The sequence below is a fragment of the Mustela nigripes genome, chromosome 4 (assembly GCF_022355385.1).
Source record: "Mustela nigripes isolate SB6536 chromosome 4, MUSNIG.SB6536, whole genome shotgun sequence".
Taxonomy (NCBI): Eukaryota; Metazoa; Chordata; class Mammalia; order Carnivora; family Mustelidae; genus Mustela; species Mustela nigripes.
This window is the reverse complement of record NC_081560.1, coordinates 22,506,418-22,531,135: the sequence shown is the minus strand read 5'-3', so window position 1 is coordinate 22,531,135 and position 24,718 is coordinate 22,506,418. Positions and strand designations below refer to the sequence as shown.

At 40.1% G+C, this 24,718-nt stretch overlaps 1 protein-coding gene across 6 annotated transcripts in view; it reads left to right on the top strand.

The window, feature by feature from the left end:
- AHCYL2 (adenosylhomocysteinase like 2) overlaps positions 1-17,133 on the top strand; it is a 161,976-nt gene extending 144,843 nt beyond the window's left edge. For all 6 annotated transcript variants that reach the window (XM_059396422.1, XM_059396421.1, XM_059396425.1 and 3 more), the window contains 9 exons: positions 889-952; positions 1,423-1,511; positions 3,866-3,936; positions 6,473-6,567; positions 13,188-13,286; positions 14,978-15,046; positions 15,149-15,227; positions 16,442-16,562; positions 16,964-17,133. In XM_059396422.1, coding sequence (XP_059252405.1) covers positions 889-952; positions 1,423-1,511; positions 3,866-3,936; positions 6,473-6,567; positions 13,188-13,286; positions 14,978-15,046; positions 15,149-15,227; positions 16,442-16,562; positions 16,964-16,970 — 694 coding nt within the window. In that variant the 3' untranslated portion in view covers positions 16,971-17,133. The remainder of the gene's footprint in view (positions 1-888; positions 953-1,422; positions 1,512-3,865; positions 3,937-6,472; positions 6,568-13,187; positions 13,287-14,977; positions 15,047-15,148; positions 15,228-16,441; positions 16,563-16,963) is intronic.
- Positions 17,134-24,718: the final 7,585 nt, after the last annotated feature.

Here is a 24,718-nt window from a genome sequence, read left to right as displayed (position 1 = left end):
AGGAGTTGTCAAATCATTAAAAAAACAGGATTCCTACTCTTATAGACTGTTTTCAACAGGAGAGGTAAGCAGATAAGTGAACAGAAAGAGTGACAAATATTTGTAGGAACTGTCTGTCTCAGAATAGACTGGTTTTAGTTGAGAACTTTCTTCTGCCTAATGAGGGATTCCTAGAGAAGGGACACTAGCTCAACCCAAAGAGAAACCAGAACCTATTGCTACAGGTTCTTCCAAGAGACTCTAAAAACAATAAGGACATTTATTCTAGCTTCATAGAGAATCAGAGACAAAAAAGTAGAGCAGGTCTGAGAAAGAATCAGCCCCAGAAAGCTCACTCTCTCTTGCAGTCAGTATTGTGCATGTCCAAGCTCTTCTCCCTCTCGCCACCTATTACCCTCTGTGTGGAATTAATGAGGGACTTGTTGTCCCTTCTGACACTGCTAAATGTAGCACTCATTTATCAAGGTTATCTTCTACATTTCTGTCTCATTAAATAAAACCGAATAATGTTTCCATTAAGCTAGAGCTTTGTCTCCTAAACAAAAAATGTTATTTTTATTCTATTTCCAAAAATTATATGATAAATGTATATTGCTTTTTGTTTAAAAGTTACTTTGCAGTCTACAGCTTCTTGCCTTCTGCACCACTCCCAAGACAAGAGGAAAAAAGAAAAAAAACCCTCACCTGTAGCTGGAATTGATTGGATAGCATGGAGTGAGAAAATACGTATTTTATTCAACCTTTCTTTCTAGTCATTGGATAGCACAGAAACCAGGCTTTCTTTCAGAATGGAACAAACAAATAAACGTGAAATCAAAGGTACCCATTCTAATCTTAAAGGAGAAATGAGAGAAGATTTTTCTGATTTAATGGTTTTTCTTCCCCTAGACTTAAAAGGACAACAGACATGATGTTTGGTGGAAAGCAGGTGGTGGTCTGTGGCTATGGAGAGGTAAAGCATAACTTTTCACTTACTAGGTATATAAAATATGATTTTGTTGAAATATACCAGATTCTTTTATTTAAGGCATGTGAGAATACATTCACTCACCACTCTAGATGGGAAAAAAAGTAATTGTAGAGGCCCTCTGGTTTCTTTTTTCCTTTGCATTTTTGCCATTTTTTTCTCAAGTTGATTTTCTGACTTGTTCCAGCACCCTGTTTGTGATGTTCTTGTAGCTTGTGTTTTGATTATAAATCATGAGTGTGGGTGTTCTTATGTATGTGCACATGCTGAAGGGAGTTAGGAGTTTGTTTATGAACCGCATTCATTTATTTGTTTTTTCTTGTTTTTCCCCAAGCATGAGTCTATTCAGTGAAATTGCTTTTGGGGGCGGAAAATGGGGTACAGTTCACCAGAAGCTTTGAGATGTTGTTTTCTCACTGACTTTCCTTATTATGTGTACTCTCCCCCGTCTTCAGGTGGGGAAGGGGTGCTGTGCTGCCCTAAAAGCCATGGGCTCTATTGTGTATGTAACTGAGATCGACCCCATCTGTGCTCTTCAAGCCTGGTAAGCATGCAAAATGAAACTCGCTTTTTCCTCTGTGCCACCATCTATTGGGATCTTGTAACTATCACCAGAGAATGGCCTGGTTAATGCCACATTTTATCTTAGAGGGGCCCAGATCCTTAGAGATGCTGCTATTAACTGTAAGCTTCCCTCTTCCAAAGATCAAGTAGCTCTGCTCCGAGAAAGCAGAGATTATCAGAGAAGCTAAAATTTTGAATTCCTTTGGAAATCCTTAAAGGGAATGACTTGAGCCAAAGAACAAATAACTCCTTACCTTCTCCATATATAATCCTCCCCCCCTTTTTTTGTGAGGCTTGAGCTCATGACCCCAAGATCAAGAGTTGTATGTTCCACCAGCTGAGCCATCCAGGCACCACAACCCTTCTCCCTCTGAAAACAATGATCAAAAAAGAAATAAGTTGGCATCAGATCCTTTCTGATGTGATGCACTGAGAACACTTCTGTGATACTCTTTTCCTAAAAGTATGACCTGAATCTCCTCAGGAGGAAACATCAGGCAAATCCAAATAAAATCTGCTATCTCTGAGTGAAGGGTATAGGGGAGTTTGTACTATTTTTGTAATACTTAAGTTTGAAATTATTTCTAAAGTAAAGGTTAAAAAATAGTTCCTGTCTCGTCCATAATTTCCCCAGTAGATTTGTTGGCTTTCTCTGAATCAGGGTTCATTAACATGTTTTAATACTGATTGAGACAATGATTCAGATTCTCTTATAGACATGAACTGATCACTTACTGTATGATAGGTACTGTGCTCTGTGCTTAGGATGTATAAGATGAATATACGAATGAGGCAAGGTCCTGCTTTATTAGTACACAAAAACCAATGTGAGTGGAATAAGTGCTCTGATGGCGGTAAACAGTACGTGGTCCTATAGGAGCCAAAGGAGAAGCACCTATCTAAAGAGCAAAGAGGCAGGGTAGGAAGAGATGTCAATAGAGCTGAGCCTTGAAACTTGTATAAGTCATGTCTTAGTTTGGACGTAAGTTCCAGGTATAAGGAACATCACAAGGAGCATAGTCACCAAGGAAGGAGAGAACGTGGCACATTTAAAAAGATCGAAATACTTTAATGTAGTTGGCAGAGGGGATATATTTGGGGGAGTGGTAATATCTAAGGTAGGAATCCTATGTGAAAATGATCATATATCTGATAAATATTTAGGTCTTATCCTGAGAACAGGCAATCTCACTGAAATACTTTAAGCAAGGAAGTGACTTGATCTAAATTGCATGTAGGGAAATTACTCTGCAAACTAAATTAGATAGACATAAACCTAGAGATGATGACATCAGGCCAGGGGCTACTGTAGGAATCCAGGCAAGAGGTAATAAGACCTGAGCATACACAAGGCCAGCATATATGGAGAGCAGGGTACCGATTCAGGAGATTTTAAAGAGTTAAGGAAAAACAACCAGATTTGGTGACAACTTCAACTGGGAAGAAGAGGGTAAGCTAGGACATTCTAGTTTATCTGGCTCATACACTTGGGTGAACAGTAATGCTGTTGATCAAGAAGAAAATACAAAAGAGGAAATAGGGTTTAGGAGTGCAGAAAAGATAATGAAGTTTTGTTGAAACCCAATAAATTTGATATTCTTATGGGACATCCAGGAGAAGCTATCCAATAGATAATTTGATCCAAGGCTCTGAAGCTTCAGAGAGCATTAACCTAAAGATAGATTGTGCAAATCAGCCAACAAGAAGAGTCATTTACAGTCAAGGGGAGGGTATGGATAAATACTGAAAGAATAAAGAAAAGAATCAGGGCAGAACTGTACAGAGTACCAGCTCTTAAAGACTGAGTAAGACTAAAAAGGAACAATCAGAAAAGTGGGAGGAAAACCAGGAGAGAACAGTATCATGGACTCTAAGGAGTATAGTTTTAAGAAGGTAAATAATGTTTAATGCAGGAATTAAGTGGTGTAAGAGTCTAAGATTTATTTATTATATAACATATATTATATATATATTATTTATTATTATTATTTATTTATTATCCAGAAGATTGTTGATGATCTTGGGGAGAATAATTTCAATGGGGTAAGATTCAGTGGCTAAATTGCACTTTCTAGGAACTCAGTTTAGGAAGCTCATGATAACCCCTAGGTCTCTGTTTTCAGGAAGAATTAAGTTGCAGTGATGCAAAGAAACCTTTACTTCTGTCCTGTATGAACTTAAGGAGATGGTTTGAATTTTTCACTGCTAAGAATAATCTAGCTATATCAAGAAATGACATTGCAGGTACTGAAGGAACTTAGTGATAGCTTTTGAGGTTCTGTGGCAAAAGCCTCCCAATTGCCTTTGTTAATTGATCATGCTCTATTTTTACAGTATGGATGGATTTCGACTGGTGAAATTAAATGAGGTCATCCGACAAGTGGATATTGTTATTACCTGTACAGGTATGCTTTTGGCACGGACAGTGGAATGGCACTTGGGAATGCTTTCATGGAACAAGTGAAAAATGACCAGAAATGTTCTGAATAAACCAAACTCGAAAAGCCAGATACAGAAGTCTACAAAATCAGTCAATCTTTCATGTTCTTCCCACTCTTTAGAACTCTGACCAAAAGTATATAACATCTAGGTCATCCCTAGAGGAAAGTTTCCCTTTAACTGTTCTGTAATTACCACGAAGATGGCTAGAGATAAGTTTTATTTGGGAAACCAGATCTTATATTTGTACATTTGATTTTTTATTTTACTTCCAAAAGTAAAGTATATTTCTCTCTAGTCTCTGTAATTAAAGCAGGCCTAGAGCAAAATTCATAGTTAGAGAAAGTGGGAAAGGTAGTTGTATTAATTCCCAAGGAGACAGATTGGAGTTGTAGAGAGGAATATGCAGAAATGGCTAGTTTCCTTGGGCTGAGATACTTTGTCTTTATGGTGGGACCATAAATGCTAGAACACTGGTTTTTTTGTTTGTTCTTTTGTTTTTTTTAAAGATTTTATTTATTTATTTGACAGAGAGAGAGAGAGATCACAAGCAGGCAGAGAGACAGGCAGGGTGGGGGTGGGGAGCAGGCTCCCCGCTGAGCAGAGAGCCCGACTCGATCCCAGGACCCTGAGATCATGACCTGAGCCGAAGGCAGAGGCTTAACCCACTGAGCCACACAGGTGCCCCTAGAACACTGGTTTTTATTTTTAATTATATTTTAGAGACGGAAAATGAGAATATTTAAGATTAAAAATATATTTGTAGGCTCAGGGTGAGATGGGGGCAGAGAAGAGGGACCATAAGAAACTGTTCTTGCTTCGCATCAACCCCCTTATATCTTTTTTTATAGCTTTATTGAGATATGATTCAGAAACAATACATTTCACTTATTTTAAGTATGCCTTTCAGTATTTTCTAGCAAATTCACAGGGTAATACAACCATCACCACAATCTAATTTTTTTATTGAGATAATTCACATACCATAAAATTTACCCTCTTAAGTATATAGTTCAGTGTTTGTTTGTTTATTTGTTTGTTTTAAGATTTTATTTATTTATTTATTTGTCAGAGAGAGAGAGAGAGCAAGCACATGCAGACAGAATGGCAGGAAGAGACAGAGAGAAAGCAGGTTCCCTGCTGAGTAAGGAGCCCGATGTGGGACTCGATCCCAGGAACGCTGGGATCATGACCTGAGCTGAAGGCAGCCACTTAACCAACTGAGCCTCCCAGGCATCCCAGTTCAGTGGTTTTTAGTGAAGTTGTAGAATGTCTGATTCCAGAAACTACACCACCCCCCAAAATAAATCCCATACCATAAGCAGTCAGTCCGCATTCTTTCACTCTACCTTTCTTGAGCCCTATGCAACCATTAATTTCTTTGTTTTTATAGATTTGTCTATTTCATATCAATGGAATTCTACAGTATGTGATCTCTTGTAACTAGCTTTTTTTTTTTACTTAGCATAGTGTTTTCGAGTTTCATCCATATGGTAGTATATGTTGATATTTCATTCCTTTTTATTGGTGAATTATATTTCATTTTAAGGATATACAACATTTTGTTTATCAGTTCATTGGTTGGTGGGCATTTGGGTTGTTTACACTTTTGGCTATTTCAAATAATGTTGCTATGAACATTGTGTACCATGTTTTCCTGCAAACATGTTTTCCATCCTTACCTACCTATATATACCTAGGAATTGCTGGATCATATGATGATAACTCTATTTTTAATATTTTGAGGAATTGCCAAGCTTTTCCAAATAGGTGGCACCATTACACTCCCACTAAGAATGCATGGGGGTTACAATTTCTCCACATCCTTTCCAACACTTGTTATTATTTGTTGTTTTTACTATAGCCATCCTAGTAGGTGTGAAATGGTGTTTTATTGTGGTTTTGTTTTTTAAGTACTTTTATCCAAGTAATCTCTACACCCAGTATGGGGCTCAAACTCACAACCCCAAGATCCAGAGTCACACGCTACACTGACTGAGCCACAACACCCCTTAATGTGGTTTTTGACTTGCATTTCTGTAATGAGTAATAATGTTGAACATCTTTTCATGTGCATATTGACACATTTTCTTTTGTACTTCTTCTTTTGATAAATGTCTATTCAGAGCCTTTGCTCATTTTTTATTTGGGTTGGTTGCCTTTTTATTATTGAGTTGTAAGAGTTCTTAATAAATTTTAGATACAAGTCCCTTACCAGTTATATGCTTTGTAAATATTTTGTCCCATTTGTGTGTTGTCTTTTCAGTTTCTTGATGATATCATTTGCAGTACAAGTTTATTTTTTCTTTTGTGGCATGTACTTTAGGTGTTATATCTAAGAAACTTTTGCCTAACCCAAGACCAAAAAGATGTATTCCTTTGTTCTACTAAGAGTTTTATAGTTTTAGCTCTTACATTTAGATCAAGTAAAATTTCACATATGGTGTGAGGTAGGGGTCCAACTTCATTTCTTTCCATGTCGATATCTCTTCTGTTTTTAAGGTAACAAGAATGTGGTAACCAGAGAGCACTTGGACCGTATGAAGAATAGCTGCATCGTTTGTAACATGGGACATTCCAACACGGAGATTGATGTGGTAAGATTAAGAAACTCGTTATTGGGGGCTTTTTTTTCTCTCATTCCCAAGAAATATAAACTGGAAGAGGAAAGAGAAGAGTCACCAGCCATCCTAAACATGACTGTCCTAGCAGAGCTGTCCGCAGTCTCTTCACTTACTAGCCCAATGACCTGTGCTTGTGGATACCATAAAGCCATCTCAATCATTTCAAAAGATTATTTTCTTCCACTCCAGCTTGATACCTACTTACACTGTAAGCCATTTTATCTCTCGCTTTGGTTCTCTGATTTGATTATATTCACCCTGAAATTATCCAATCCAACATAACACTCGGTCCTACTACATCACCCAAGTAATAGTTAAGAGAAGCGTTATTTCTTTCTTTTCAGACTTACCAAAGTATCTTTCACTCTGGTTTTAAATTTTCATGGCATTTTTCTGGCACAGCTGTATTTCTCTCTGGGTAAATGGCTCAAGCAAAGCATGCTTTCATCTGCCCTGAGGGCTGCTCTGATTGAGCTTCAGCACTACCAGGTAAGGATCAGTTGATATATTGAGAGTCTGTTGGATAATATCTATTTTAAATGGTTTCTCTTTTTAACTCTGCTCTATTCTTCTGTTATTAAAAATAGCTGGAAAAACAACCTAGCAAAGCCTCTTCCTACCCTTGAGGTTTCTGAGTGGCATGACTCCATTACTCTTATCTTATCAGGTTATTTTGCTTACAATGAATAATTTTGAATAATTTCTTTTTTCAATATTGAAATTTAAATTCTGAATGGTTCTTTTGTTGTTGTTAAGTTTCACTTATGTGACATACTGCCCTTTTACTAAATAGAGGTATTAGTATTTCTAAAACTATCTAGCACATGATTATCCTTTTCTCAATTAATCTGCTTAGAGAGCCCCAAAATGGGAAAAACTTAAGGAAACTAGTCATGCTCTGATATCTAAAGAGAAATCTTCTGAGTAAGAGAAGGGGGAAGGAATTTTCTTTCCTAAACCCTCCAGGTCTTAAATAAAAACAATTCCAAATATAATCATGTAATTTTTATATTTTTACCTTATCTCATTTCATCCTCTTGACTATCCCACAAGGCATTATTCTTTCCCCTGATTTTCAATCAGAAAACTAGAACTTAAGTCCATTGTTCAGTCATTGATTCAAAAATTAAATGGGAGCACAAAATTCAGGCTTTTTTTTTTATACTTCTTGCCAGTTTTTGTTTTGTTTTGGTTTCCTGTACATTGTACTATTGCCTCCTCATGATTTCTAGGTAAGCTTCAATTTGTGATGGCTCTCTCTCCTCTAAAGCAATCCAGACATAAGTAATCCCAGGATCAAGGCCAGGACATTATACCTTCAATCATAAATATTTATTGTGTGATTGCTGAATGCCAAGTGCTGTTCTACATTTGTGGAGTCAATGAACAGAACAGGCAAAATTCCTGCCCTCAAAGAGCATAAATTTTGGAGGAACTTGAATAACCATGTGGATTTTTAGGTGAAGAACATTTTGTGAACCGCCAAAGCAAATGCCCTGAGGCAAGAGTGTGCCTAGTCTGTTTGACGATCAACAATGAGGCCAGTGTGGTTGGAGCAGAATGAGTATGGGGCAGATTAAGAATGGAAGGTGATGAAACAAGATGGGATTGGGAGGGAGACAAACCATAAGTGACTCTTAATCTCACAAAACAAACTGAGGGTTGCTGGGTGGAGGGGGGTTGGTAGAAGGGGGGTGGGGTTATGGACATTGGGGAGGGCATGTGCTTTGGTGAGTGCTGTGAAGTGTGTAAACCTGGCGATTCACAGACCTGTAACCCTGGGGATAAAAATATATGTTTATAAAAAATAAAAAATTAAAAAAAAAAAAAGAATGGAAGGTGAGTTCAAAGAAGGAATGGACCAGATCTTATAGGGTCTCAGAGGCCATTATAAGAACTCCTGATTATCTTCTGAGAGAAATAGGGTACCATTGTCAGATTTATAATAGTCTGACTTCCATTTTAAAAGGATGACTTTTATTTTAAAAGCAAAAGGATCACCCTGGCTACTATGTTGTTACTAGATAGACCTAGTTTTGCGGGTATTCTAGGTAGCTCCTGATATCTAGCACCGACACTAGCCACGGGCCATGTCTTAATTCTCTTTGTGCTCTTCTTAGCAGAAGGTATATGACTAAACTAAGTGGTCCAGAAAGGGAGAGGCTCAGAAGGGTTTCAAAAAAGTTACTCAGTCCTTGATGGTAGTGTCACAGGACATAGAAAATGAAATTTAAGGAAATAGCAAACTCAACTAATAACTGAAACCACAATGTTCATTCACTGTTTAATTTGTATTGAATAACTGCTCTGTTCTTTGCTGAGTATTTATTGGCTGAAGAAATAGTGAAGAACATCCCTGCTCTTGTGGCACTTAGATTCTAGTGCAGGACACAGACAATAAACAGATAGTTTCATCAGTTAGTGCTTAGGATTGAAGAAAAAAAAACAGCAAGGTGGAGACATTGAGAATGATATTTTAGCTAAGGTGATCAAAGAGACCTTCTCAAAGATCTCAAATGAGATAACATTTGAACAAAAACCTGAATGAATTGAAGGAATAAGCCATCCAAGCATTTTACTCAGGGAGAATGGTGTGTAAAAGATGCTGAGGTAGAAAATGCTTGATGTTTGAGGAACAGAAAAGAGGACATTGTGGCAGGAACAGAATGGGCACAGGGATGAGAATAGCGGCAGCTGAAGGAGGGTAGTGGGTTATGTCATTCTTTGTAGGTCACAAAAGGACTTCAGGTTTTATTCTGGTTACCCGGGAAGCTGTTGGAAGCCATTCCACACGGGTGCCTGTCTGGCTCAGTCAGTAGAGCACGTGACTCTTGATCTCAGTTGTGAGTTTGAGCCCCACGTTGGGTGTAGAGATTACTTTAAAAAAAAAAAAAAAAAAGGAAGCCATTCCCACAGGAAAGTTTTGACCAGGTGACCGACAAAATCTGATTTGTTTTAACAGATTACTCTGGCTGTGATATAAAGAAAACGCTTCTGGACTTGAGTAGTAATAGGGACAATAATAGGAGGCCCTCTCCATATTTCCAGTGATAGAGAGTGGTAGCTCAGATGACATGGATAAGCCGTGGAGATGATGTGTTGTGAAGGTAGGACAGTTGGGATTTGCTAAATGGCTTGGATGTAGAGAGTGAAAAGAGAAGAAAGTCTCTATAAGTTACCTCAGTGAAACAGTAAAGGAGAGTGATTCAGTATATTTTTCCAGATATTTTTAGCAATCAAAAATGTAAGGGTTGGGGTGCCTGTGTGGCTCAGTGGGTTAAAGCCTCTGCCTTCGGCTCAGGTCATGATCCCAGAGTCCTGGGATCGAGACCCGCATTGGGCTCTCTGCTCCACAGGGAGCCTTCTTCTTCCTCTCTCTCTGCCTGCCTCTCTGCCTGCTTGTGATCTCTCTCTGTCAAATAAAATCTTTAAAAAAAAACAAAAACAAAAACAAAAAAAATAAGGGTTTTTGGTTTTGGGGGCTGGGGGTGTTTGTGCGTGTGTGTGTGAATTTATAGTTTTATCTAACCTTGAGATGTTGACTGTGCATTTCTAGGAAGGAACAGCTCATCAAAGCAGTTGGGCATTTAGAAAACTGCATTTTTTCTGAGAGATATTAATGCTGTAACACTAGCAAACCTGTGATAGGGATTGTGCTCTTAGCTGCCTTTTGGCCATGTCTTTCTTTCACATGTTTCCTTTTCTCTTGAAAACAGACTTGCTTACCCATATTGCATCACCTAGATGGCCGGTGTGATTGTAAGCTTCACAATTCAAGTGGCTAAACCATTATGTACACATACTTTAAAAGTTTTTACCAGAAATAATTAGAACCTGAGACTTGCTATTGATTCTGCACTCTGCAGGGCTAGAACCACAGTTGTTCTCCCTGAAAAAAAACTGATATGCACTGTCCACAATCATATACTACCAATTTGTGCAAGCTAATAATTTACTGTGAGACGTATACCTTGTTTGGGAACATAGTCTCCATAAGGAACCTTTTTCCTGGTAGATTGCTTAGTGATTATAAATAAACAGAAAAGATATTGGGATGTTTTTAGAGAAATTTATTTTTAGATTTATTTATTTATTGAGAGAGAGAGGATATGTGTATAGTGGGAGGGGCAGAGGGAGAAAGAATCTCAAGCAGACTCCATGTGGAGCTGGATTTGGGGCTCCATCTCATGACCCTGAGATCATGACCTGAGCCAAAATCAAGCATCAGGCGCTTAACTGACTGAGCCACTAAGGCACCCCCTTTAAGATAAACTTTTTTTTTTTTATGGTTTTATTTATTTATTTGACAGACAGAGATCATAGGTAGGCAGAGAGGCAGGCAGAGAGAGAAGGGAAGCAGGCTCCCTGCTGAGCAGAGAGCCCGATGCTGTAGGCCTCGATCCTAGGACCTTGGGATCATGACCTGAGCCAAAGGCAGAGGCTTTAACCCACTGAGCCACCCAGGCACCCCAAGAAACTCTTTTAAAACTCTTCTGGTCATAGGAAATCCTTCTCTCAAGGAGTGTAACTGTTCAGTAAACTTAGTAGGTTATGGAAGCTGCCTGGACAGTGCTAGAGATAATGTAACTTAGTTTCTTTTCAAACCCTGTTTTAATTGACCTCATGTCTTTTGCTGGCACCACAAACATTCCAGTGCTCCAACAAAGCATCGATCGTTTTATGATGTTCATAAAGTCTTCCTCCTTTGATTCCACAGTATCTTTTTCTCCCAGGGAAGACTTCCTACAACGGGAGACTCCATATCCTGGTGTCACCTCTTTACTCCCAGTCACCAAAATTGCATGTCCTCTGGAAGATTAAGAGTATGAGACTCTAAGAACTTGAATTACTTTAAAGTCCATCATCTCCATAAAAAAAATACCAGTGTCACCAAGCACTATCTTTTGGCTCTGCTAGGTTATTGCCCTCCATGTTGTTATTTCTAAAGGCTAAGGGATTTACCTTGTATATGCTTAACTTCCCAAAGTGGTCTATTCGCTCAGATTCTTTTTAAACTCTATTTACAGTGTGTATTTATTTTAAAAAAATTGAATTCTAACTTTAATATTTGCTTAGTATAAAAATTTGAGCAAGATAAATATGTTTAAGGAAGGAAGGAAAACACTTATAGAATTGGGGTACTAGTATACTGTTCTGCATCTTTATTTTTTCATGTAACAATAATGAATGGTTTTCATGTTAACACACATAGATCTACTTTTTTATATAAGAATTTCATAATATTCCATTGTATGAGGTTATCTGAATTTACTTAGCCATTCCCTTATTAAATTACATTTTTTGCTATTATAAATAACACTGGATTGAACATTCTTAGGCACTTATATTTCTGAACTTGAGCAAGTATTTCTATAGGATGGAGCTCTAAAGATGAAGCTAATTGTCAGAGATTAGGTACATACAAAATTTCATTAGTTACTACAAAATTGCTCTTTAGATAAAGATTGTACTAAATTATGAAACTTGATATCTCAAGACATTTTATATTTCTCATTGCCTAATAAAGAAATGGTCTTAAAAATGGTCTAGATCATTAATGTAGTCCTAAATATACTGAAATATAATTGTATCTGTCTTTCCCACTAGATTGGTAAGGAAAAGTTGATACAGTCCCTGTCCATAAATAAATTGCCTGGAATATAGGATATACTCAGCAAATGATCATTATATAACTAAAGTGTTTCTCTGTTTGTCTGAAAACCCCTGTTTGACAGAACTTCTCAATTTTAACCAACTGAGCCAATGGATGGTTTCAGAATATGGACTCCTTTTCTATTTTAGGCATGGCCTATTGGAAGAAGGAAGTTGTTATCTTAAGTCTAAACCCTGTGACTGTTACTTGATTGCTGCTGTTAATAAACTTAACATTTCTTCTCTTGTTCTCGGAATATATACAGAAATGGAAGGAGGGTGAGCTGTTGGAAGCTTTACTCTGCCCTTAAGCATTTCTCTAAAGCCTACCTCCTCACATTTGCACTTAGGTCACAAAGCTTCTGTAACTTTAGGGTGAACCACGGTCATTGAGAAGGTGGAACCTGGGACACGAGGACATGAAGGCAGAACCTTGGGCCCCAGTATGCTATATTTAGGACAACCAGCCTTATCTAACAAATCCCACTTAGCTCTGATCCTCCTTTTTTCTGTTTCTCTTCAGCACTTACGTATTCTGTTTGTTCTGTATTAATTTGCACTTGTTTGCATGTTGCTTTATAAGTATTTTTGAAGGCTTTTCCCCCTCACATATGCATTGTTTTGTGTCCCCAGCTAAAGTAGGAGCTTTTTGAAGGCAGAAACCATGTCTGTGGTTTCTTTCATATTTCCCATAGCACCTTTTACTGTGCTCAGCAGAGAGTGGGCCAACACTATATGTTTTGGAACGACATCCTAAGTGATCCCTCCCTGGCTGGGCCTTAAGATTAAATTCCCTGACATGGAACAGTCCTAACCAACCCAGGACAGGTATTCTCCATCTGGCATGTTGGTTGCTTCTTTCAACTTGCCCCTTAAAATGGCTCCCTTCCATGAAGTGGGACAAGTCATGGCTGATGGTATGTTTACTGTATGTATTCCAGGCAAGTCTGCGGACCCCAGAACTGACCTGGGAGCGAGTGAGATCCCAAGTTGACCATGTAATATGGCCTGATGGCAAGAGGATAGTATTGCTGGCAGAGGTAAGACCTGAGACTGGTAAGAGAAATTCACCCCTGACAGGAGAGACTGTAATACCCAGGTTCCCTCCTCCACATGTTCTCTTATATTTTCAACTCTTCTTTGGTACAAGCTCAACTACTTTACCATTGGATTTTATATCTAATTGTGAGATGTCTTTTCATTCAGCAATTAAGAAACTATTTTGGTTCCTTACTTTTCACCAATTATCCTGTCTCTCTCTGTCACTCTGCAGATTGAGTCAGATAATGACTATTACTGTGGAAGAATTAACAGATAGAACCAATGCCACTTTGAGTGATGCTTACAGAGATAATGTCATTTGTGGGATGGCTTAATCAGTAAGCACAAAGCAGATATTCCTGATGGTTACTAAACCACTTTAGGCAAGCTCTGGGAAGGTCATGTCTTTGGTCATAGATTCCATGTTTTTGAGTGACCATTCCTCTGAATTGAGCCAGGTGTGTAGTAGGCACTCAGCTATATATTGGTTGTGTGATTAATACTTCCCTGTCTGGGCCTCTTATGGCTCAGACTTATTCTTCACTTTCATTCCACTTAGCCTTCCATGTCAATATTTGGCCACTTTTCCTCTCTTGAAAACTTCTCTCCCTAGTCTTAGATTCCTGATGGCAATATTGATGTGCCCTCCTTTTCTGACCTTGACAGTTTCTCTTCTTCAGAGAAAGATACCAAAATAACAAGGAGGATAATAATACTTTTCTTGAGTTTTTATATTCTACCAGTTTTCTTTCCTTTTTTTAAATTAAAGAAACTGAATATGAAAATACAGAAGATAATACTGTCTTCATCTAGGGACCCTTAAATTTATGTTTGAATATCCTTCCTGTTCTCTTTACCTTTTTCACCTTATCCCACCTTCTCAAATACTTTAGGGCATCTGTAAAGGGACTGGATTATTTCTTCACAAGAAAGGAGTGTGTACCAGGGAAGGGATGGACAGGTTGTTAAATATTCATTAATTGCTTTGATATCAGCCAGCTATCTGGTGACTTATTTCCAGTTGCCCTGGGAGGTCCCATCTAGTAATTTTGGTGACAAAAGCAAGCACCACATTTGGTTTTGGCTACTATGTTTGAACAAAAAATGTGGTCAGTCTTCCTGGGAAACAAAATAGGATAGGATAGCATTTTCCAGTAGTCTCTACCTCTTGTATCCTCTGAGTCACCCAGTAGAAATACGAGACTACCCTTGAATTCAGGAGAACCAAACTAAGGAAGAAGCACAGAAATCATCACAGCTTCCTAAATCCAAAAGTATCTCCTCTCACAACGTGGAGAGAGGTTGCCCTTGGATTTAACCACATCCTTGTTTACAGCAATCTTTAAAAGGAATACCAGTATTTCAGAAGGAGGATATTCTGTTGCAGAAAGTAGAAAATTCAAGAGAAATATACCCTTCCTTGGCATAAGCCTCAGTATCATGTGACTATCTCTATCCTTTTTGACATAATCCCAGAGATCTTTTATCTGTTACCTTCTATCATATTTTCCAGAATTTCAAAATTTCACTTAAATGTCAGTCAGTTCATTTCTATTTATTGAATACCTGCTTTTTATCCAGCAATGGTAGTTGGGAGGTATTTGGAAAATGGCAGTTATGCTCGTTCCTCACTCCTGAAAGGCTAGAGACTTTGTCCTAACCCATCTGTGTCTTAACCCTTGCTCTCTAGGGCCGTCTGCTGAACCTAAGCTGCTCCACAGTGCCTACATTTGTGCTCTCAATCACCGCTACTACTCAGGTAGGGCCACCAGACGGGAAAGCAGTGGGCTGGAGAGGGCCATTAGATCATCAGCATTTCACTTGAAATGGCACGTCAGCATCCATCTCTCTGCTTTTCTAGGCTCTTGCCTTGATAGAGCTTTACAATGCTCCTGAGGGTCGTTATAAGCAGGATGTCTACCTGTTGCCCAAGAAAATGGGTAAGCATGTGCTCTTCCATCCCTATCCTTACCGAAGTAGTTCAGAGTCAGAGCCTAATGAACTTCATGGCATTAAATTTCTTATAGATAGGGGGGAGAAATGATGTCTGTATCTTGCAGAGTAGGAGCTAGGATTCCTAGGTTACCTTCCTAACTGAGTTATCACATTTTCCATGTGAGTTGCCCTATTGAAGTCATTACATTTTGCTATGATTTGGTGTACCTGTCTATGAATTTTAAGGATTTTCTGTCTTAAGTATCTTATATGCGAGTCTCAAAGGAGAAATAAAATCTTCCCCTAACAAAAAGGACTCATCTTCTACCTTGTGACATCTGACTTACTCCATTTCTAGGCTACATAGCCCCTTTCAAATTCTCCTCAGACCAAGAAGACTTCTCATACTACATCTTCTCACACAGACCTCATTGTCCCAGGCCAAAGGAAGGACTGAATAGCCTCTGTTAAGACTAGTTATGTTAAGACTGCTACAGTGTGTTTATAAACTCCTGAGGCAAAAATCAGGGAATAAATCAGCTTCTAGTTTGCTTTGCTTTAGCCCAAGATGCATATCGACTGTTAGAAGTTGACATATTTTCCCTTTAATATATCCTTTGGGAAGATATAAAAAAAAAAAGGACAATGTTTTGACTGAATGTATAATGAAGTTAGGAAGACCAAACAAGTACTTGGAAAATTACATAAAATTCTGAATAATATGTATTCAAGTAATAGAATGTAAATAGAAACCCATAAGAACTAAGGATACTAAAAGCAAAGCAAACAATGTAATATCATTATTAGACATTCCTTTCCAACATCCTCAGGTGTTCGTTTTTCTGAGTAACCCGAAGTTCAGAGTTTAAGGTAGAAGTAAAGTTTGAGTTTCCCATTTTTTAGTCCCCTGCTATCCTATCCTTTCTTTTAGATGCTAAGGACTATTGCTTCTTTCACATTTCCCTTACCCTTCTGGGGAGAAGGGAAGCTTCAAGGATGAGACAGCTAGCAAGAAAGAAATGTTTGGACTTTAAAAAACACTTGGCTGGAAACCGAAGCAGCTACTCCATAGAATTCTGGGCCCATGAACCAGTTGAGCATTTTTCTTTCAGTTCTGGGAATTAGAAGGTGTCTTCCAACTTCTTAAGGCCTAGCCTGGAGAGAACAGCAAGACAAGAGGTATGAATGTTTATACTAGGGCTTCTGTGGTCTCTTCCAGATGAGTATGTGGCGAGCCTACACCTGCCCACCTTTGATGCCCACCTGACAGAGCTGACGGATGAACAGGCCAAGTATCTGGGACTCAACAAGAATGGGCCCTTCAAGCCTAATTATTACAGGTGCCTTGGGTCCCCCCCCAGAAGACAGGGAAGCCCAGGTAGAAAAGAGCTTTCTGCACTGGAATTGGTCCTAATTGGTCTTTGCATCTTTCACATTTACGTGAACTTAGAAAAAGAAACCTACTTCCCTTCATTGCCACCCCCAAGGGACTCTTTGAGGCCTTCTTCAGACATTAAATAGTGTTCCCTTTTCTGAATTTGCCTTTCTCCATTTCATCTTCTTGATACGATTTTTACCTCTTTATGGAGAAATACTGGGCATCACCAAGTATCTGCCCTCAACATACACCCCAGAAAAGTCCCTGCCTCCTTGCTGCTCTATCCCTTTAGGTGGGCTCTTCATGTCCCAGCATTCTCCCAAACTGATAACATCACAGTCTCATCTTTCTTTCTCCCTCTAGGTATTAAGTTCCTGTAATTCAAGCCAGAAGAAATTTTAAGGAATAGAACTCCAAGTCTTTTCTCCACTCCTATATAGGAAAGAACCCAGCAAACTGCTTCTCCAATCAGCTGCCCGCCGTGCTCACCCTATATGTTAGGTTATTTATTTATTAAAATCTAGAATCCTGTGCCTCTTGCCTTGGCCCAGAGTGTGGTTACTGCCCCGAGGGCTGTGAAAGCCACAAAGGACAGGCTGAGGAAGGAAAGCTATGGGGTAACCTTCCCAGTGCATCTTCTGCATCATTCCCCATTAACTTGGAATCCTCAACAATGGCCATTTGTCTCTTGTCCAAGTTCAGGAGTTAGTCCAGGGATTCCAGACTCCTTGTTCCCTGGGGTTTTCCGGAATAAATTTCAGCAGCTGCCTTTCTCAGCTTTGGCCCTTCCCCAGGTGAGGCCTTTTGGAAGCCACTGAATTAACTTGGCCTGGGTTCCCAGCCTTGACCATCACTATCACTGCCTTCTTTATAAAATGACTAGGAAGGAAGGAATGTTATGGCTTTGGCAAGCTACACCAAGAACTTAGCTATGCCTGTGCTTACTGGGAGTCTCCTTCCTGAAGACCCCTTTCTTCCTTGAATATTCATGTGTGTTTTAACACTTTCTGGTTCCAAGAGGAATGTGCCTCCATTATTTCCTCAGCAGCTCTGGTGTTTGTCAGACATTGTTTTTGCCATCTTTGTAACCCAAGTAACCTTTGCCCAGGAAGTGAGGGCCAGCCCCACTGGGATCCATAGTTTTACTTGTTCTTTAACTGAACAGTTTCCCGGGAGGTTCCCTCTAGACTGACACTGTCTCAGAAAAGGAGAGCTTGTTGTGAAACTCTGCTTCCTGAAATTTTCTCTTATTGTCTAAAACTGCTTTTGAAATGGAACAGGGAAAGATGTACTTTCCAATGGATTTGGGGGTGGGAGGTGTAGGGCTTTGGAAGTGGAACCAACCATTCAGGCCTGCAGCCTGACACTCTAAAGAAGTAGAATGTATTTGTCTCCTGGGAAGGGCTTTGCAGCTTACCTGGCTAAGCTATACAGAGATGACACTACAAACTGTGTCCAGATGATTAAAGCTAGTTTGACTAGTTTGAACCTCCTCAGACATTCATTTCTTTGGCCGTTGCCATTGATGAAACTGAGATCTGGTATCTCTATGATTTAGTTTGTGGTTTTTCTTCTCTACTGGGGTATATTTTTTATGTTCCTGCCTCTTCCATCTTAGGATTCTATATTTCAGAGGTGGTTTCTTGAGTAACTCCAACATTATGAAAAACTAGTAATGTGAGCAGTGTGAAATTTTATGTCTCACATGAGAGTTGGATACCTTTTGGAGACTGACCTGTTGGTCTTAAGAGTTTCATTGGCACCAGACTGAGACTGTTTCTAACAGTAAGTTTGGGGTGCCCCTAGAAGTCTTGAATGAAGTGAGTCCCTTTCCCACCTGACCACCTTCTTTAACACTCTCATGTCTGTTTGCTTGCTTGTTTGTTTTCCCATTTTTTTTCCTTCCCTGGTCTGCCTCATAGTCTCAAGACCAAGGTGACTCAAGGAAACACCACCAGGCCAGCCAGCATCATCCCACCCTGATTCTCTTCTCCTGCCTCCACCTTTTTCAGCTTCTCCTGGTCTTCACATATACTTTCAGAGCTATTCTGGAAGTGACCTTCCTTTTGTAGGTAGAGAGGTGGGCTTTGGGTAAATGGCTATTTGCCTCATTAAGTAGTATATAGCCTCAGCCCATAATGCCTGGTCCCTTAGAGGCTGTATGACTTAGCACATAGTGGAAAGGTGCCTGCCACATACATGGCTATATTCTTTCATGAGGAAGATTGTAAATGCTGAAAATTCCACAAGGCCACTCAATTCTTCTTTCGCCTACCCAGCTCTGAGTTTTGTATTAATTAATTGGATCTCTTTCATATTAATTAATTGGATACAGATCTTCATAACTCATCTTACATCAAGGGCAGATTCCATTAGGCAGATATCTGGACTCTAGCCTATTATGTTCTTAAACCAAAAAATCATAACCTTCTGTTTCTCAGTAAAGCCTGGCTCTCTGGAGCAGTATTACTACATACTGATCATGACCAAGCATACCTGCCTTGCTATAGTAAAGAGACCCATGGCAAATAAAAAAGGAGACACCTAAGTTGCCAGTGTTGTTGCCCATGATGAGATATTGAGATATTTGCCTCTGAGTTTCAGATTACCTCTTTTCCTTTCTCTCTGGGGACCCTATGTTAGCAACCATTAAGAAGTGGGAGGCCCAGGCCTCTTGAGTATTTGGGTTCTATTTTAATGTTGGAATTTGGTCATTCCCTCTACCGTTGAAACCAGAACAAATCTATCTTCTTCCCTCAAACTCTCACCTGAGATGCATCTTAGGGAAAGAAGACTAATTATCTGTTTGTTTATGGCCCTGGCAAGTGAGGATACTTACAATTTTTTCTACGATGAACTAGTACTAGTTTTCAAGGTCTTTTTTGCCTTCTTAATGGAAAATCAGGGTTTTGTTTTGTTTTGTTTCTCATTAAAAAAGAAAAAAGGTATCTGGTCTACCTTCTCTGTCTGCCCTCCTACCTCCTCATCCTACCCTCCTGTATGAGCACGGCTCCCCATGGCCACATACTCCTGCAGAGCTTTTTTGCTGCTTGGCTTTTCTCTGAACAGATCTGAAACTGCTGCTCCTGTGGTTTTCTCAAAATTAACTTTGTCATGGTTTTAAAAAAAAGAAATCAAAATGCATTGTTGCATTACGCTTTTTTAATAATGGAAAATTATGGAAAGAAAATAGGCAACACCAGCAAATTATACGTAGACGATAAACTAAACTATATATATATATAATATATATATATTATATATATAATCATCTAGTTCTCATTGTCATCTTACTGAAAGGAAATAAAACCTCTAAGAATCGCCATTTCTGAGAGGCTCTTGGAAATCTTTATGTCTAAGTGATTGTATTAGATCAGCAATAATGACTATGTAATCTCAAAAGATAAATAAAATATTCTTAAAATGGATTCTTGTCTTGAGAGTATTCCTTGTTTCTGCGAACTATAAATTCAGAGTGAGAGATGTTTCTAGGCAATGGGCTGGAGAGCCTGCTGCAGGATAAGGATGTAAAAAAGCATCTTACCAATAGGCTACCAATAATGTTTAAATGTTTAAACATTTAAATGTTTAAATGGCCTTAGCCTTGGGTCCCTTATTCCATGGCGGGCTTTTCCACTAATATCTACCCCCCCAACCTGCCCCCTGGTTATGTGTGTAAGGAACCTGCTTTCTGGGGCACCTAGGTGGCTCAGTCATTAAGCGTCTGCCTTTGGCTTAGGTCATGATCCCAAGGTCCTGGGCTCTAGCCCCAGATGGGGCTCCCTGCTCAGTGGGAAGCCTGCTTCTCTCTCTTCCTCTGCCCCTTTCTGACCCCCTATTCATGCTCTCTTTCTCTCTCTCTGTCCACACCCTACCACATGCACACACACTCTCTCAAATAAATAAATAAAATCTTAAAAAAAGAAAGAAAATAACCATCACCCTGGGGAGTTGAGAAGTGTAGGCCTAAGGCAGAGAAATATCTGGTTCTAGGTCCCCCCAAATTCTCTGTGTGCTGCCCTTAACTGGAGAGCATAGGAAGCCAGCCAGCATCCATGGTTTGGGATTAAAAGGCCCTGACAGGGCACCTGGGTGGCTCAGTGGGTTAAGCCGCTGCCTTCGGCTCAGGTCATGATCTCAGGGTCCTGGGATCGAGTCCCGCATCGGGCTCTCTGCTCAGCAGGGAGCCTGCTTCCTTCTCTCTCTCTGCCTGCCTCTCAGTGTACTTGTGATTTCTCTCTGTCAAATAAACAAATAAAATCTTAAAAAAAAAAAAAATAAATAAATTTAAAAGGCCCTGACACCCAGAACCTGACTACATCCAACCAAAGGGAAGAAATAATCCGGCAGAAATTTGTCTCCAAGTCAGCTTTTGCCTGACTAAATCAGTAACTGGAAGATTAAATCCAACTGTGTCTTTCTAAACTGCCAGTAGAGTGGCCATTTTCTTAGTTGACAATCTAACCTAGTTCTTCCTGTAGGCAAGATGTTTTCTTCCCTCTCAGAATCTTCTGCTACTTTTGACTTGTGTTTATCTAAACTAAGAGCTAAAATAGTCTGGGCAGTTGGTAATGGCTCAAAGCTGGTGCCATGCCAGTTGAGGAGAAAGAGAAAGCAGCGGCTAGCAATGAAGCCTGTGAGCCAGCTGGCAGGTTCACCCCCTTAGAGCAGGGCTTGAGTCCTCTTCTGTAAAAGATGGGACTTTGATGCCTGGGTCTTAGTTTCAAACTCAGGGTAAGCCCTGACTACCCACTGCTGTGAAATTTCTCTAGCTTGTGGTTTGTATGGAAAGAGATTAGACTTTGAGTCTAATCTAGCATTTCCATTTATAAGTTGTATAATTTATGTATATAATAGAACCAATCGGAGCCTTAGTTTTCCTGCCTATGAAATGGTTAATCCTTGTCTCCTAGGGCAAGGATTTAAACACCTGATTTAATTTTTTAAATGCTGCTTAAAAAGCTGGCACACATTGATGCTACATCAATTCCTCATCTCAGTCTAGGGTCCCACAGCCTCTGTTGCCTGTGCCATTGATAGGAGAGGAAGATACTCTGTCCTTTTTCTACTACATCATCCTGGCTGCCCAATGTCATCCAAACTTGAGTATTGTAAGACTTTCTACATCTTATTTTTAAGCTCCCTCTGTAACAGGTGCTATCTATTTAATCTAGTATCTGACCTCCATGGATTAAAGTCAAGCACTTATATGGGGAAGAGGATATGTTCAGTCTTTGTAACTATAAATATTTATACCTCCAACCCTCTGCCAGCAGCCCCCAAATGCCTGAGTTTGGGGACAAGGAAAAGTGGTAGAATTGATTTAAAAAAATAACAGTATTGGAGCCATCTCTGCAACGTGGAAAAACTTGTAGACTAGCCCCTCATTAGCTTTCAGCTATATATGTGGATGCCTCTGTGGTCATTGGTTACTAATAACTACCACATCTTTGTTGACAAATAAGCTTAAAGAAGTTCAGTGTGTACTAAGTCCATGGCCTATAGTTTCAAAGTTCTCAGTTAATCCGTGGTTTCTTGTTACTTCTTCCAGGAATTGTTTTCCAGATATCTTAGTCCTTATGACAACCTCTGAAAGTCTGGGCCTATAAGGAACAGACAAATGTCTGATCTCTACTGTTTCCCATTCCACTGAGGTGTGGGAAAGATAACAGACCCAAGTCTCTTGTGTTGATTCTTTGCAATCTCCCTAACACCAGTTTTTCAAACCCCTACTCTGAAAATGAAGCCAGATGGAGCTCCAGGCTCAGCAATTGGCTTTGCATCGAGGCCAGAGGGGACTTGAAAGATGTCCTCAGTCCTACTCCTTATTGAAGCCAGTTTGAGGCTTTGCTCCTTTGCCCAAGAGTTAGACTGGAAAAGGAACAAAACCTCAAAACTGGCCAATCCTATCTGCCACCCCTGTTTGAGAATTCTGCTGATTGACTAGGCCTACAAAAGAACTATGAAGTTCTGGGCCTGTCAATCCTAGAACTCTTAACTGCTTAGGAGAACAGCAATTGGGAAGAGGAAGACAGAATAATTAATTCTTTTATTAAGAAACGCCAATGGGCTGTGCTGTGGCAGGTTTACCACATTGCAGCAGTGATGAGCTAGGCGTGGGTTGTGAATTTTAAAGCAGAGTGTGAATCTTAGAGTTTAACAAATTATACCCTGAAAAAAATTCCAAAATCAAATAGTTAAGGTCTTGAGCCATGGAATTCCTTGGAAATTCATATCAGTTCAATTATGTTAAACCAGTAGATCTCAGCTGCAGAAGATTTTGTTCCTCAGAGAACATCTGCAGTATCTGGAGACAACTTTTGCTTGTCACAACTTGGGGGAGGGTACTAATACTGACAACTAGTATGGAGAGGCCAGGGATTCTGCTAAACATCCTACAATGCATGGGACAGCTCCCTACAACAAATAATTTTTGAGTCAGTATTACAGAAACCCTGTGTTAAACATACCTATATGAGGTATACAAAATGAACAGAACTTGGCCTTACTTTGAAGGAACTTATATTCAGGTTGGGGGGAATGGGGGAGGAAAGGGAAGATGATTGAGTGGACACAGTAAGGAAATGTTGGGGATAGAAAAGAAAGGAACTGAGAAAGCTCCAAAAAGTTCTCTCTTTTAACTCTGCCGTGGTCTGTCACCCACCAACTAGGAGAAGAAAGTATGGGGGGGGGGAGAAGATTTGGGGTGCCTGGCTGGCTCAGTTGGTGGTGCATACAACTCTTGGTCTCAGGATTGTAAGTTTGAGCTCCACGTTAGGTGTAGAGATTACTTAAAAATAAAATTAAAAAAAAAAGAATTATTAAGAGAGTTGCCCCTAAGATATAGGAAGGCGGAAATTCCTTTGAGCCTCTTATTTTGAGGATATAGTAGAAAATATAAGAATTTTAAATCCAAGCAGACTTAATGTGACACAATACAGCCTGAATGGGTTGAAAGGGTCAAAGAAAGGCTTTCTGGAAGCAGAGGTAATAACAAATAGAATCCTCATGGAACAACAGAAGTTAGCCAAGAAGAGCAGAAAGTTTTTTCCAGAGAGAAAGAACTGCAAAGACACTGAGACAAGATAGAATATGATACCTTGGGAACTGCAAGGAGTAATCTCTGAGTCCTGGTTTTCTCAATAGTAATACAGGATTAGTGAAAACAGCCTGTCAGAATGAAGTACCATATGATATCTGGAAAGTGTCTTAGTGCCATGCCTGGAACAAAGTGGCAGCTCAACAATTCCCCCAATCCCACCCATATTGTTCCACCCATTCCCCTCAGGCTGCTTGTTGGGGACTTTTAATTACCAACACAGACAGCCTAAATATTTACAATAAACCGTTTTTTATATAAATTCAGAGCGGCAGACGACACAGCCTCCTTTGTATGGAGCCCTTAGGAAGGATCTTAGAGAAACGAAGGAAAGGACTGGGGAGCAGGTGGGAGCTTGCTTTCCATTCAACATTTCTCCGCAGCTAACACCTGAGGAAGGTGCCCCACTTCAGAAGAGGAAGACAGATGACCAGGAGCAGCTCTGAAGGGGTCCAGCAATTTCAGTGAAGCCTCACCCCACCCCTCAACCCACCATCTCCCAGCCAAGCCCTCGCTCTGGGCGGGCTAATTCTCGAGAAATCTGAGAGAGAGAGCGGGTCCCTGGTTTCCTGCGGTGTCCCTGGCCACCGAGCAGTGCCATGCCTCCCCTGCAGCTGACACCGGACTTGGGGCGTAATGCGGGAGCCGGGAGAGAGGTCCGTGGTAATAGGGAAAGGGAGACTGCAGTGGAGCAGGAGGCGGAGACTAGATCTCCCCAAAAAGGTCGCTATTTGGGAGGCGATGAGTGCTGAATGAAAAGCAAAAAGATAACCTGACAGAACTCAAGGCCCAGAATTCGGGAGGTGGAGCGGGGACCCTACCCCTGAGCCTAAAGCTACCAGCAACTCCGCAGGACTTAAAAAAAAAAAAAAAGGAGGGGGGCGAAATCCCGTGAATGAGCCCCCCCACCTCTTCCAAGTCCCGCTTGGAGCCGTCGAACAACCAATTGCGCTGCGGGGCGGGGCTGCGGGGCGCGACCGCGGCCAATAGCTGTGGAGGGGGCGGGGCCTGGCTCCCGG